A 13,254-nucleotide genomic window follows, 5' to 3' on the forward strand; every position below is an offset into this window, starting at 1 on the left:
AATTCTTAAAGTTTATTGGTCATAACTCTGTAAAAAATTGATTGACCATAACCAATTAAAACTTGACCTGCACATTTGTAATATATCACTGTATACCAAATTACAGTTCTATGTCTATAGCAGTTAAGGAGTAATTATGATAGAACGACGGACAAGGGTAATGCTATATGCTCTCAGCCATGAAATGGGGGGTGCTTAAGAAAGTAATAAAAAGTATAGATATGTAATTACGATAAATAAGTATATAATAACATAAAACAATTAAACATTTCCAGGAATATGATCTATTGTACTATTCACTGAGCAGTGCCAGAATTTTCTTTCGAGCTGACCGTACTGCTGCAGAGGAAAATGAAGAAAAGGACAAAGGTAAGTGGGTATAGGTAAAAACTTGTTAGTAACATAAGGATGATAGGTCAAACACAAGTTTTTATAGGTAAAGGTCAAGGTCACACTTCTGCAAAGTCACTGTTAGTGAGACTGAAGGGGCGGAGGTCAGAGTTTAAAATCAAATGTTATTTTCAAAGTCTGTTGAAAATCAGTCTTTAGTTTAATGTTTCCAAATTATTCAGTTTTTCTGAAAGAACAGATATTTGTTTTATTGAGGATTTACTTTCTATAGAAGCAGCCAAAGCTGGACAAGCTGAAGGAGCTGCTCCGACCCAAACAGGTATGTAAGATTTCTGTCTTCATTGTCTGGTAATTACACAATCCTGTCATCATCTGATATCCTTTTAAGTGACATATTTTTGTCCTACATACATGGACCTGACCTAGATATTGTTGCCTATGATTGACATCTATGTCCCTGTTCCAGCCTTGTTTGACATCCATTCTGTCACCAAGCACCGACATATCAGTGGTATTATGCCGCACTTGGTGCAGGTACACTATTACTTCTAATGCTCTCCTCCCTTTATCAAGTGTGTGGGGAAAGTTATCCATCTTATCCCATCCCATTCTGAGTCATTACTCCAGGGACTTCATTTTGTTAAGGATTTCAATAAAACTAGATACAAATGTCAACTAAACAGTACATTAAATGAGCTTGTTTTTTTAGCCTCAAAGATCAAAGTCAAAGTTACTAATTTTAGAAATTGGTCAGACATTGATAAAATGGCAGGGAGGAGATGCATAATGTGTTTACTTAATTCAAGAAAGAAAGTTTGGGTTCAGTTAGAAATACGAAATCCTCAAGTCCCAAGCTCTTTTGAGGTCAGAGTAAAAAATAGTATATTCAATTCATGGGTTGTACATATAAACTCAAGATCTCTGCATCATGATTTTTGTAACAGATAAATATAGCAACTGTGTTTATTTTTGTCTAGCTTCATGACACAAATGATGAGGGCGATCTCACCGTAAGGTTATTTTCCTGTTGATATTGTGTAGTAAACTTCTCTATAGCTTTTTTGCTCATCTTTTACTTTGGTTTCGTGGTAGTTTAGGCATTACTTATATATATCTATATATATATTCTTCACGCCTATAACCTAACTTCTGTTTATGGAGCCCGTGATTTATATTCTTCATGCCTATAGCCTAACTTCTGTTTGTGGAGGCTGTGATTTATATTCTTAACGCCTATAGCCTAACTTCTGTTTGTGGAGGCTGTGATTTATATTCTTCTGTTTATGGAGGCTGTGATTTATATTCTTCATGCCTATAGCCTAACTTCTGTTTGTGGAGGCTGTGATTTATATTCTTAACGCCTATAGCCTAACTTCTGTTTGTGGAGGCTGTGATTTATATTCTTCACGCCTATAACCTAACTTCTGTTTATGGAGGCTGTGATTTATATTCTTCACGCCTATAGCCTAACTTCTGTTTGTGGAGGCTGTGATTTATATTCTTAACGCCTATTGCCTAACTTCTGTTTGTGGAGGCTGTGATTTATATTCTTAACGTCTATAGCCTAACTTCTGTTTGTGGAGGCTGTGATTTATATTCTTCACGCCTATTGCCTAACTTCTGTTTGTGGAGGCTGTGAATTTATATTCTTAACGCCTATTGCCTAACTTCTGTTTGTGGAGGCTGTGATTTATATTCTTAACGCCTATAGCCTAACTTCTGTTTGTGGAGGCTGTGATTTATATTCTTCACGTCTACAGCCTAACTTCTGTTTGTGGAGGCTGTGATTTATATTCTTCACGCCTATTGCCTAACTTCTGTTTGTGGAGGCCGTCGTATATTTTGTAATTCACTTATTTACGACTATAGCCTAACTTCTGTTTGTGGAGGCCATCAAGTATATTTTTTGATTCACTTATTTACTGTTAGCATGCCTTTGTGTATAACATAGCCTAACTTCTGTTTGTGGAGGCCATCAAGTATATTTTTTGATTCACTTATTTACTGTTAGCATGCCTTTGTGTATAACATAGTCTAGCTTCTGTTGTGGATTATAGTTTGTAGCAGCAGTAAAAAAAGATCAATTCTCATTATTATATTTATTGTGCAAAGAACATTTCTTGATTAATGAAATTAGAAATGTTAAATGCACCATTGTAAAAATAACAAAATAGCATGATGTTTTAATGAATCACTAACATTTTTATATCGCCATCTAAACTACATACAATATGTGTATATATAGTCAAACTTCTTTATTTTGAAGTCAGCGGGACCGTTGGACAATTTTGAATTATCCAAGTGTTCAGTTCAAGAAAGGTCGAATGTCTGTGAAAAGTCTGGCTAGGACAGACAAAATATTTTGAATTAAAACGGGGTGTTTTAGAAAATGAGGTTGGGCACTAAGTCATGACATGTCCATTCTTGTAAATTTGTGTCAGACATGGAGAACTTAGTCTGTATTAACCATGGAGAACTTAGTCTGTATTAACCATGGAGAACTTAGTCTGTATTAACCATGGAGAACTTAGTCTGTATTAACCATGGAGAACTTAGTCTGCATTAACTGTGACGATCCTATTCTGTATAAGCCAATATATCGCAAACTGTTATTGGAAACTGTTTGTTGAGTGTAGGCCCTAAGACTAGAAATTTTTACAGCTCAATATATCAAATACTGTTATTGGTCATGTTTATTGAGTGCAGGCCCTAAGACTAGAAATTTTTACAGCTCAATATATCAAATACTGTTATTGGTCATGTTTATTGAGTGCAGGCCCTAAGACTAGAGATTTTTACAGCTCAGTATATCAAATACTTTTATTGGTCATGTTTATTGAGTGCAGGCCCTAAGACTAGAAAGGTTGTTTACAACTCAATATATCACATACTGTTATTGAAAGTATTTGTACATTTAGTTGTAAAAAGTTACACACAAAAGTATAGGAGAAGGGTATACAAAGATTCTTGTCCCAACAAACAGGTCTATATTCCATGGTTTCTCTTTTTGTTTGCCTCAGATTAAGACAATCTCCCTTGAACTGTAAATGTGTTCATCTTTTTAATGCTGGACAATGAAGCTGCATGTGAATTTCCACTGTCAATTCATTGATGTACAAACACAAATGCTTTTCTACTGCTGCATATTGAAATAAAACTGATTTACCTGAGATTGATTACGTAAAAGTGATACAGGTGTCTTCCATGACTTATTTATTGGTAGTTTTACCACAAGCTTAAAGTAAAACAGATGTATGTTCACAGAAGACATGCAAGTGACGATGGATTTCTCTATCAATTTAGTTTTCAGTGTATCTTTTTTTAATTGATTTTATTCTGGAAATAGCGAAATATAAAACAGTTCGGTAAATATTTTCTTTTCAGCATTTTCCCCCTATCTCTTTTAACTGATCTTTTTATCTTCTCTCCACCAGGACCGAGTTTAAAGGCTTCGAGAAGTTCATATATATCAGTGTGTAGTTTTAAATTGTATTGAGTTCACCTCTGTCATACTTCTAATGATGCTATCATATGATAATTTTTTTCTAACCTTTTAGAAATAATTAACTGCAAGTATTGACAACTCCCTAGAGATAGAAAAGAGACCACTGATAATTTTTACCTCAAAGTCAACTGTGCAAAAAATAATTTCTGTTTTAATGAAATATGAAAATTATTTGTGAACTATATACTATATTCTTATACAATCATGTAGCCATGTTTATCACATTGGTTGATGAATCAGTGAGAAAATGTTGCAGCTTGCTGTAGTGACCTAATGAATCACTGCCTTATTAAATGGAATTATTATATCTTAATACTTTATATATACCTTCATTTGAATTGATATACATCACTATTTTTATATTTTTTTCAGCTGCTACACCAGATTCAGGAGCCCAAGGAACTGCGCCAGCTCCACCGTCTGGAGGTCCTCCAGCTCCGCCCCCACCCCCTCCTCCTGGTGGACCACCACCTCCACCTCCTCCTCCACCACCCCCTCCGCCCCCACCCCCTCCAATGTAAAGTAACAAACTTAATGAATGACTTTGAATGCCATGTGTTATCGGTGCTAACTGCTTAGAATTTGCTTTGTAAATGGCAACTACGACAAACGGTCATTCATTAACAATTACCAGAGAAATATTTGTCAAATACAACAGTTTGTATGAGGAACATTTGTCAGTGGTCTCCGTGCAACAAGATATATATAAGTATGGTGCATGTTTGACAGGTTGTACACCATTTTCATCATCTTACCAATACATTAAACGATTAGTTATTGCAGAATTTAATGTATAAAACATATGTATATTTTGTTATATACAAAAACATAATTAAAAGTATATGTATCCCACATATTTCCTACTTACTGTTATCTATATATAACATTCATGGTATATAGCATTATCTGTACAACCATCAATAATTCTTATCTTTCATTTTGTCACAGATACTCCAATAACAGAGGTGGAAACTGCCAAATTATTATATGAAATATTTTATTTCCCACTAATGGCATATTTATTTTACCATGTAAATGTAATGTGTTGTTAACATTGTTTGAATTATTACAAACACCATTTGAGAAATAGTAACTTTGACAAGTGATTGATGGAATGTGTAATTGTTGACATCATGAAGCTAGACTGACCTCCTTCCAACTAAGCATCAGTGGTGTTTTATGATGATAACAGAGAGAGTAGACAAGAAGAATATGGTGAGCGTTTCCTGTTATAAACATGATGAAGAACTCTGACTGTTTACAGGACAGGATTGGTAAATAATAAAGTATTTGTACCAATAGAACTATTAAATTGTTAATCAAATCGTTGTTTTTTGCTTTGTTTCGTTTTCATTTTTGTATTAGTCACAAACATTGAATTCAAGTCAGATGAGAGTTCACAGTAAGGAAATCCAGTATCAGGCGTACCAAACAAGGGCTGTCAGTAATTAGCATACCAAACATCACTCTCTTGAATTGAACCATCACTCTCTTGAATTGAACCATTACTCTCTTGAATTGAACCATCACTCTCTAGAATCGAACCATCACTCTCTAGAATTGAACCATCATTCTCTTGAATTGAACCATCACTTTTGAATTGAACCATCACTCTCTTTAATTGAACCATCACTCTCTAGAATTGAACCATTACTCTCTTGAATTGAACCATCACACTCTAGAATCGAACCATCACTCTCTAGAATTGAACCATCATTCTCTTGAATTGAACCAGTACTCTTAGAATTGAACCATCACTCTCTGAATTGAACCATCACTCTCTTGAATTGAACCATCACTCTCTTGAATTGAACCATCACTCTCTTGAATTGAACCATCACTCTCAGAATTGAACCATCACCATCACTCTCTATTGAACCATCACTCTCTTGAATTGAATCTAGAATTGAACATCACTCTCTTGAATTGAACCATCACTCTCTTGAATTGAACCATCACTCTCTAGAATTGAACCATCACTCTCTTGAATTGAACCATCACTCTCTAGAATTGAACCATCACTCTCTTGAATTGAACCATCACTCTCTTGAATTGAACCATCACTCTCTTGAATTGAACCATCACTCTCTTGAATTGAACCATCACTCTCTTGAATTGAACCATCACTCTCTAGAATTGAACCATCACTCTCTTGAATTGAACCATCACTCTCTAGAATTGAACCATCACTCTCTAGAATTGAACCATCACTCTCTAGAATTGAACCATCACTCTCTAGAATTGAACCATCACTCTCTAGAATTGAACCATCACTCTCTTGAATTGAACCATCACTCTCTAGAATTGAACCATCACTCTCTAGAATTGAACCATCACTCTCTTGAATTGAACCATCACTCTCTTGAATTGAACCATCACTCTCTAGAATTGAACCATCACTCTCTAGAATTGAACCATCACTCTCTTGAATTGAACCATCACTCTCTTGAATTGAACCATCACTCTCTAGAATTGAACCATCACTCTCTTGAATTGAACCATCACTCTCTTGAATTGAACCATCACTCTCTTGAATTGAACCATCACTCTCTAGAATTGAACCATCACTCTCTTGAATTGAACCATCACTCTCTTGAATTGAACCATCACTCTCTAGAATTGAACCATCACTCTCTAGAATTGAACCATCACTCTCTTGAATTGAACCATCACTCTCTTGAATTGAACCATCACTCTCTAGAATTGACACATCACTTTCTTGAATTGAACCATCACTCTCTAGAATTGAACCATCACTCTCTTGAATTGAACCATCACTTTCTTGAATTGAACCATCACTCTCTAGAATTGAACCATCACTCTCTTGAATTGAACCATCACTCTCTTGAATTGAACCATCACTCTCTTGAATTGAACCATCACTCTCTAGAATTGAACCATCACTCTCTAGAATTGAACCATCACTCTCTTGAATTGAACCATCACTCTCTAGAATTGAACCATCACTCTCTTGAATTGAACCATCACTCTCTTGAATTGAACCATCACTCTCTTGAATTGAACCATCACTCTCTAGAATTGAACCATCACTCTCTTGAATTGAACCATCACTCTCTTGAATTGAACCATCACTCTCTAGAATTGAACCATCACTCTCTTGAATTGAACCATCACTCTCTTGAATTGAACCATCACTCTCTTGAATTGAACCATCACTCTCTTGAATTGAACCATCACTCTCTTGAATTGAACCATCACTCTCTTGAATTGAACCATCACTCTCTTGAATTGAACCATCACTCTCTAGAATTGAACCATCACTCTAGAATTGAACCATCACTCTCTTGAATTGAACCATCACTCTCTTGAATTGAACCATCACTCTCTTGAATTGAACCATCACTCTCTTGAATTGAACCATCACTCTCTTGAATTGAACCATCACTCTCTAGAATTGAACCATCACTCTCTTGAATTGAACCATTACTCTCTTGCATTGAACCATCACTCTCTTGAATTGAACTCTGTTTTTTGAATTGAACCATCACTCTCTAGAATTGAACCATCACTCTAGAATTGAACCATCACTCTCTTGAATTGAACCATCACTCTCTTGAATTGAACCATCACTCTTTAGAATTGACACATCACTCGCTTGAATTGAACCATCACTCTCTTGAATTGAACCATCACTCTCTTGAATTGAACCATCACTCTCTAGAATTGATTCCTCACTGTGTCGGTAATTGAACCATCACTCTTGAATTGAACCATCACTCTCTTGAATTGAACCATTACTTTCTAGAATTGAACCATCACTCTCTAGAATTGAACCATCACTCTCTTGAATTGAACCATCACTTTCTTGAATTGAACCATCACTCTCTAGAATTGAACCATCATTGAACCATCACTCTCTAGAATTGAACCATCACTCTCTTGAATTGAACCATCACTCTCTTGAATTGAACCATCACTCTTGAATTGAACCATCACTCTTGAATTGAACCATCACTCTAGAATTGAACCATCACTCTCTAGAATTGAACCATCACTCTCTTGAATTGAACCATTACTTTCTAGAATTGAACCATCACTCTCTTGAATTGAATAATCACTCTCTTGAATTGAACCATCACTCTCTAGAATTGAACCATCACTCTCTTGAATTGAACCATCACTCTCTAGAATTGAACCATCACTCTCTTGAATTGAACCATCACTCTCTAGAATTGACACATCACTCGCTTGAATTGAACCATTACTTTCTAGAATTGAACCATCACTCTCTTGAATTGAACCATCACTCTCTTGAATTGAACCATCACTCTCTTGAATTGAACCATCACTCTCTTGAATTGAACCATCACTCTCTGAATTGAACCATCACTCTCTTGAATTGAACCATCACCAACCATCACACTCTCTTGAATTGAATTGAACCATGAACCATCATTCTCTTGAATTGAACCATCACTTTCTAGAATTGAACCATCACTCTCTTGAATTGAACCATCACTCTCTTTAATTGAACCATCACTCTAGAATTGAACCATCACTTTCTTGAATTGAACCATTACTCTCTTGAATTGAACCATCACTCTCTAGAATTGAACCATCACTCTCTTGAATTGAACCATCACTCTCTTGAATTGAACCATCACTCTCTTGAATTGAACCATCACTCTCTAGAATCGAACCATCACTCTCTAGAATTGAACCATCACTCTCTACTCTTGAACCATTACTCTCTTGAATTGAACCATCACTCTCTAGAATTGAACCATCACTTTCTTGAATTGAACCATCACTCTCTTGAATTGAACCATCACTTTCTAGAATTGAACCATCACTCTCTTGAATTGAACCATCACTCTCTAGAATTGAACCATCACTTGAATTGAACCATCACTCTCTTGAATTGAACCATCTTGAACTCTCTCTGAATTGAACCATCACTCTCTTGAATTGAACCATCACTCTCTTGAATTGAACCATCACTCTCTTGAATTGAACCATCACTCTCTAGAATTGAACCATCACTCTCTAGAATTGAACCATCACTCTCTTGAATTGAACCATCACTCTCTAGAATTGACACATCACTCGCTTGAATTGAACCATCACTCTCTTGAATTGAACCATCACTCTCTTGAATTGAACCATCACTCTAGAATTGAACCATCACTCTCTTGAATTGAACCATCACTCTCTTGAATTGAAACATCACTCTCTTGAATTGAACCATCACTCTCTAGAATTGAACCATCACTCTCTTGAATTGAAACATCACTCTCTAGAATTGAACCATCACACTCTAGAATTGAAACATCACTCTCTAGAATTGAACCATCACTCTCTTGAATTGAATCATCACTCTCTTGAATTGAACCATCACTCTCTTGAATTGAATCATCACTCTCTTGAATTGAACCATCACTCTCTTGAATTGAACCATCACTCTCTTGAATTGAACCATCACTCTCTAGAATTGAACCATCACTCTCTTGAATTGAACCATCACTCTCTAGAATTGAACCATCACTCTCTTTAATTGAACCATCACTCTAGAATTGAACCATCACTTTCTTGAATTGAACCATCACTCTCTTGAATTGAACCATCACTCTCTAGAATTGAACCATCACTCTCTAGAATTGAACCATCACTCTCTTGAATTGAAATCACTCTCTTGAATTGAAACATCACAAAGACCTTCTGGTCATTCAATCTTATTTAAGATATATATAAAGAATTTATTGAATCATAATCCAAACTCAAATTCTAATAGGGTAAAATATAAACAAAAGAAATATTTACGTGGAGACTCATGAAAAAGTACAAGGAGAATGTGACCAGGGCACAAAAGTTGAGTTTGAGCATGAGAACGGTTTCGTGAATACAGGCCCATGTGTTGCGGAAGAGTAAGCGTCTTCTCCTTTATCGACGAAACCCATCATGATCTCCCTATTTCTAATTCATATTTACCTTAGTCTTTGTGTGTAAAAATCGATGTGAAGAATAATAAAGTTGACATAACTTTATTTTCAAGAAACAACATATATATAACATAACATGTAACCTGGTATAATAGTAAGAATTTACCTCGTTTTTTAAGTATTGAGATCGAGGCGCCTACAGTAAAAATTCAGATGATTTTCCGTATGAATAGAATCGGAAGATACTCATCTTTTGTATGGATGTCTGTGGACAAGTGTGTAATATTTAGCAACAAAATGGCATTTTCTAGAGTATTCATCAGTAGCTTACAGCTTGCATGAGGTGTAGGTGTATGTTGTAAACATCGCCCAAAGCAGTGTAATACGCTCACCAGGTAGAAATAAATCATCTGTTACGTCACTTCTTCAGCATTTCTGTTGTTAATGCATTAAGGAAGCACCATATGGCTTTTTATTCTCTTACCCTGGTCAGGCATATCCACTTTTTATTGGGGTTAGATCCTTGTTATACATTAGGAAGAGGCAGAGGGATTTTCTGTAAGGACAATGATTTGACGCCATAGCAACATTTCGATGACGTCATGACAGCAATGCTAACCAAAACATTGCATTGTATATAAGACTTAAATTGGTAAGACTAAAAAGTTTTCACTTTCTTGAAGGTGGTTATGAGTGATCTCAATTCTCAGGAACAGACTATTAAGTTGGAATTCAACACGACAAGCCTCTTGTATGCAAACTTCAGATCTCTACCTTCGGGTTGAGATATCACACCTAACGGAGATGATTATTTAACAAAATGATGCAGAGTGTAAGAGTTAGAAACATTTATGATGAACTATGCGGGGTCCACTCTCATCGTACTCCTGTTTCGAAATCCACATATCAGAAAATGTGGACAGAGAAGCTAGTACAGATCCACCGATCCAGGCGGAATACTTTCTTTCTGGAGGTGCGATGATCTTAACGTCTATATATTTTGGGACAATGCCACTCATTTCTTTCTGCAATCGTTCCGCCATACCTAAATAAAAATAATAAATCCTACATTATATATATCTACGTGTGTGTGTGTGTGTGTGTGTGTGTGTGTGTGTGTGTCGGGGGGGGAGTTGTGTTTATGAGGATGTGTGTAAAATTATGACTTCATTTAATGTCAGTAATAAAACACAATATAATTGAACGATAATGCTATTTTCCTCAGACATGCCAATCATCATCAGGTCGAAAAATTCAAAGTAGTCCATTCCGAAATTCAAATATGTATCGATATAGTTTATTAACTTAATGTTCTCGTACCTGGAAACATAGTACTTCCGCCGGACATGACGACATTACTTAAGAGTTTTCGCGGAAGATCAATATCACAAGACATAATTGAATTGTTTATCTCCTTGTGGATTCCATTGAATTCCTTTCCTGTAAACAAAACAGATACTGGTTATATATAATTTTCGATTACTATCATTACTGCAAATATAAAATTCACGTTTATTGATTTTTTTTTTCGAAATTCAATACTAACCTATCAACGATGGCTGGAAGAGAGCCTCTGGACACCGGAACCTTTCGTTACCAATGGTAACAACGCCACCGTCAGGAAGTTCGTAAGATTTCTCTACTGTAGAAGACTTCGATGCTGATGTCATTTCACTCTCAAAGTCCAAAGCTACGTAGGACATCTTCTCCTTCATGTTACAGACGATTTCTATTTCTGCTGTTAGCATTAGACAACAAAACTAATTTTATCTCACAGAAAAATGTTCTTACGAACATATTGTTTCCGCTATAGCTAGAATTTTTAAAAATCTCTTGAATTTTAATCACCAGAAAAGATTAATAGGTCAGAACGGGGAAAAATTAAAATAACATTCATTATATCTTCTGACTTACACGAAGTGTTGAAGTTGTATCCTCTTTCGTGGAGGATCCTCTGGAGGTAGGCTGTGAGGTCACGACCTGCCAAGTCTACACGTTTGGTGGCGTGAGGGAGGGCGTAACCCTCGTAGATAGGTACCACGTGTGACACACCATCCCCGGCGTCAAGCACAACCCCCGAGGTTCGCCCTGAGGCATACAGAGACAACACAGCCGGTATCGCAACGTAGAAGGCAGGAGTGTTGAAAGTCTCGAACATGATCTACAAAATTTGAACACACAATATATTGAATAATTAAATAACTAAACGTCTTTCAACATAATCATATAATTAACTAAACTGCATCATTCTGCTGTGCCCTTTTAGTACTTGCTAGTTTTGCTAAGGACCTAAACACGTTAAAACCTATGTTTATATCGGCTAATATTGATTTTCAGACGTCCCCACCTACCACGTGGTTTATCATTTTACTCGTCCTACCTTTTAAATGTCGTTTGATTTACATACTATATATTTACCTGCGTCATCCTTTCTCTGTTTGCTTTAAGGTTGAATGGGGCTTCCGTGATCAGGACCGGGTGTTTCTCAGGAGCCACACGTAACTCATTGTAGAAAACGTGGTGCCAAACTTTCTCCATATTGTCCCAATTAGCGATTATACCGTGCTCCATCAAAAGAGGCTCCTGGGAAAGAATACCGCGTTTGACCTCAGCCTCGTCTCCTACATAGACATCCTTGTATTTCGTACCGACTTTTGAAAGCTGAAAAAGACGAGTTCATGAAAAAAAAAACTTTCAACATAGAATTTATAGCCAAAAGATATAAAGTTGGTTATATCAAAATCCTATTAGCACCAGTTATGAAATTTGACAGAAAGAGATATAACTGTCTCATTTGTTTAGTTTGGTGAGGTATGTATGGAGTTAGGGAGTTATTTCTGAGAGAGAAATCAGGAGCACTGTGAAAGGTATTTTCTAGTGCCTCTACTTTTCGTTATTTTTGTGGATGGAATGAAATCATTCAAAATAGACTCCAAGAAAACAATATCATAGTTTCAATGTCATAGTTTCAACATGTCATAGTTTCTACATGTCATAGTTTCAACATGTCATAGTTTCTACATGTCATAGTTTCAATGTCATAGTTTCAACATGTCGTAGTTTCCGTGATAAAATCGCCCGTGCTGCTTTCTCCCCGTCAGATTTTGTGCGTCGATAAGAACTAATTCAACTCACGTCACATTTTGGCTGCCCCACTCTAGGAGGAAAAACAGCACGCGGGGAATCATCGCCAGCAAAGCCCGCCTTACACATCCCACTTCCGTTGTCAATGATAACTGCTGCATTTTTATTTTCAGAATCTGACATCTTCGCTCTGAATCTAGACTGTTGGTCTGTGAAAATATAGGCAAATATACATAGGAAGGTATTAGAATTAAATTATGTATGTTTTTCTTTATTTTCGAGGCTTTTCCGTCCAACAGCAACCAAAGTCATATGGAGACGGGTGTCTAGGGAGACACCAACAGCCAGGGCCATATGGAGACGGGTGTCTAGGGAGACACCAACAGCCAGGGTCATATGGAGATAGGTGTCTAG

General features: G+C 36.3%; 2 protein-coding genes across 3 annotated transcripts in view; one reads left to right on the forward strand and one right to left on the reverse strand.

Moving 5' to 3' along the window:
- LOC132543470 (WASH complex subunit 4-like) overlaps positions 1–5,185 on the forward strand; it is a 30,697-nt gene extending 25,512 nt beyond the window's left edge. The window contains exons 32-35 of one of the 2 annotated variants that reach the window (XM_060206974.1): positions 276–369; positions 623–670; positions 1,329–1,361; positions 4,229–4,317. In XM_060206974.1, the coding sequence (XP_060062957.1) occupies positions 276–369; positions 623–670; positions 1,329–1,336 (150 nt within the window). In that variant the 3' untranslated portion in view covers positions 1,337–1,361; positions 4,229–4,317. Of the gene's footprint in view, positions 1–275; positions 370–622; positions 671–1,328; positions 1,362–4,228 lie in introns of both variants that reach the window. The other variant, XM_060206973.1, reaches the window with a different exon arrangement.
- A 5,410-nt stretch (positions 5,186–10,595) lies between these two features.
- LOC132543466 (actin, clone 302-like) lies at positions 10,596–13,023 on the reverse strand. Its single transcript, XM_060206968.1, has 6 exons — positions 12,892–13,023; positions 12,175–12,417; positions 11,671–11,917; positions 11,303–11,494; positions 11,077–11,196; positions 10,596–10,801 (listed from the first exon to the last, which is right to left on the reverse strand). The coding sequence occupies exons 1-6, from the start codon at positions 13,021–13,023 to the stop codon at positions 10,596–10,598; spliced, it is 1,140 nt and encodes a 379-aa protein (XP_060062951.1).
- Between the last annotated feature and the right edge of the window lie 231 nt (positions 13,024–13,254).

Source organism: Ylistrum balloti, unplaced genomic scaffold, assembly GCF_031769215.1.
Source record: "Ylistrum balloti isolate Yb309-2 unplaced genomic scaffold, AGI_CSIRO_Ybal_v1 Utg369756, whole genome shotgun sequence".
In the NCBI taxonomy this organism is placed as follows: domain Eukaryota; kingdom Metazoa; phylum Mollusca; class Bivalvia; order Pectinida; family Pectinidae; genus Ylistrum; species Ylistrum balloti.

What these genes read in the sequence shown, in the direction of transcription:
- LOC132543466 (XM_060206968.1), bottom strand. Translation starts at nt 13,023, where the DNA reads ATGTCAGATTCTGAAAATAAAAATGCAGCAGTTATCATTGACAACGGA. An exon ending in TGGGGCAGCCAAAATGTGAC is followed by an intron (nt 12,418 to 12,891) that starts GTGAGTTGAATT and finishes CGTCTTTTTCAG; the next exon opens with CTTTCAAAAGTCGGTACGAA. An exon ending in ACAGAGAAAGGATGACGCAG is followed by an intron (nt 11,918 to 12,174) that starts GTAAATATATAG and finishes CAAATTTTGTAG; the next exon opens with ATCATGTTCGAGACTTTCAA.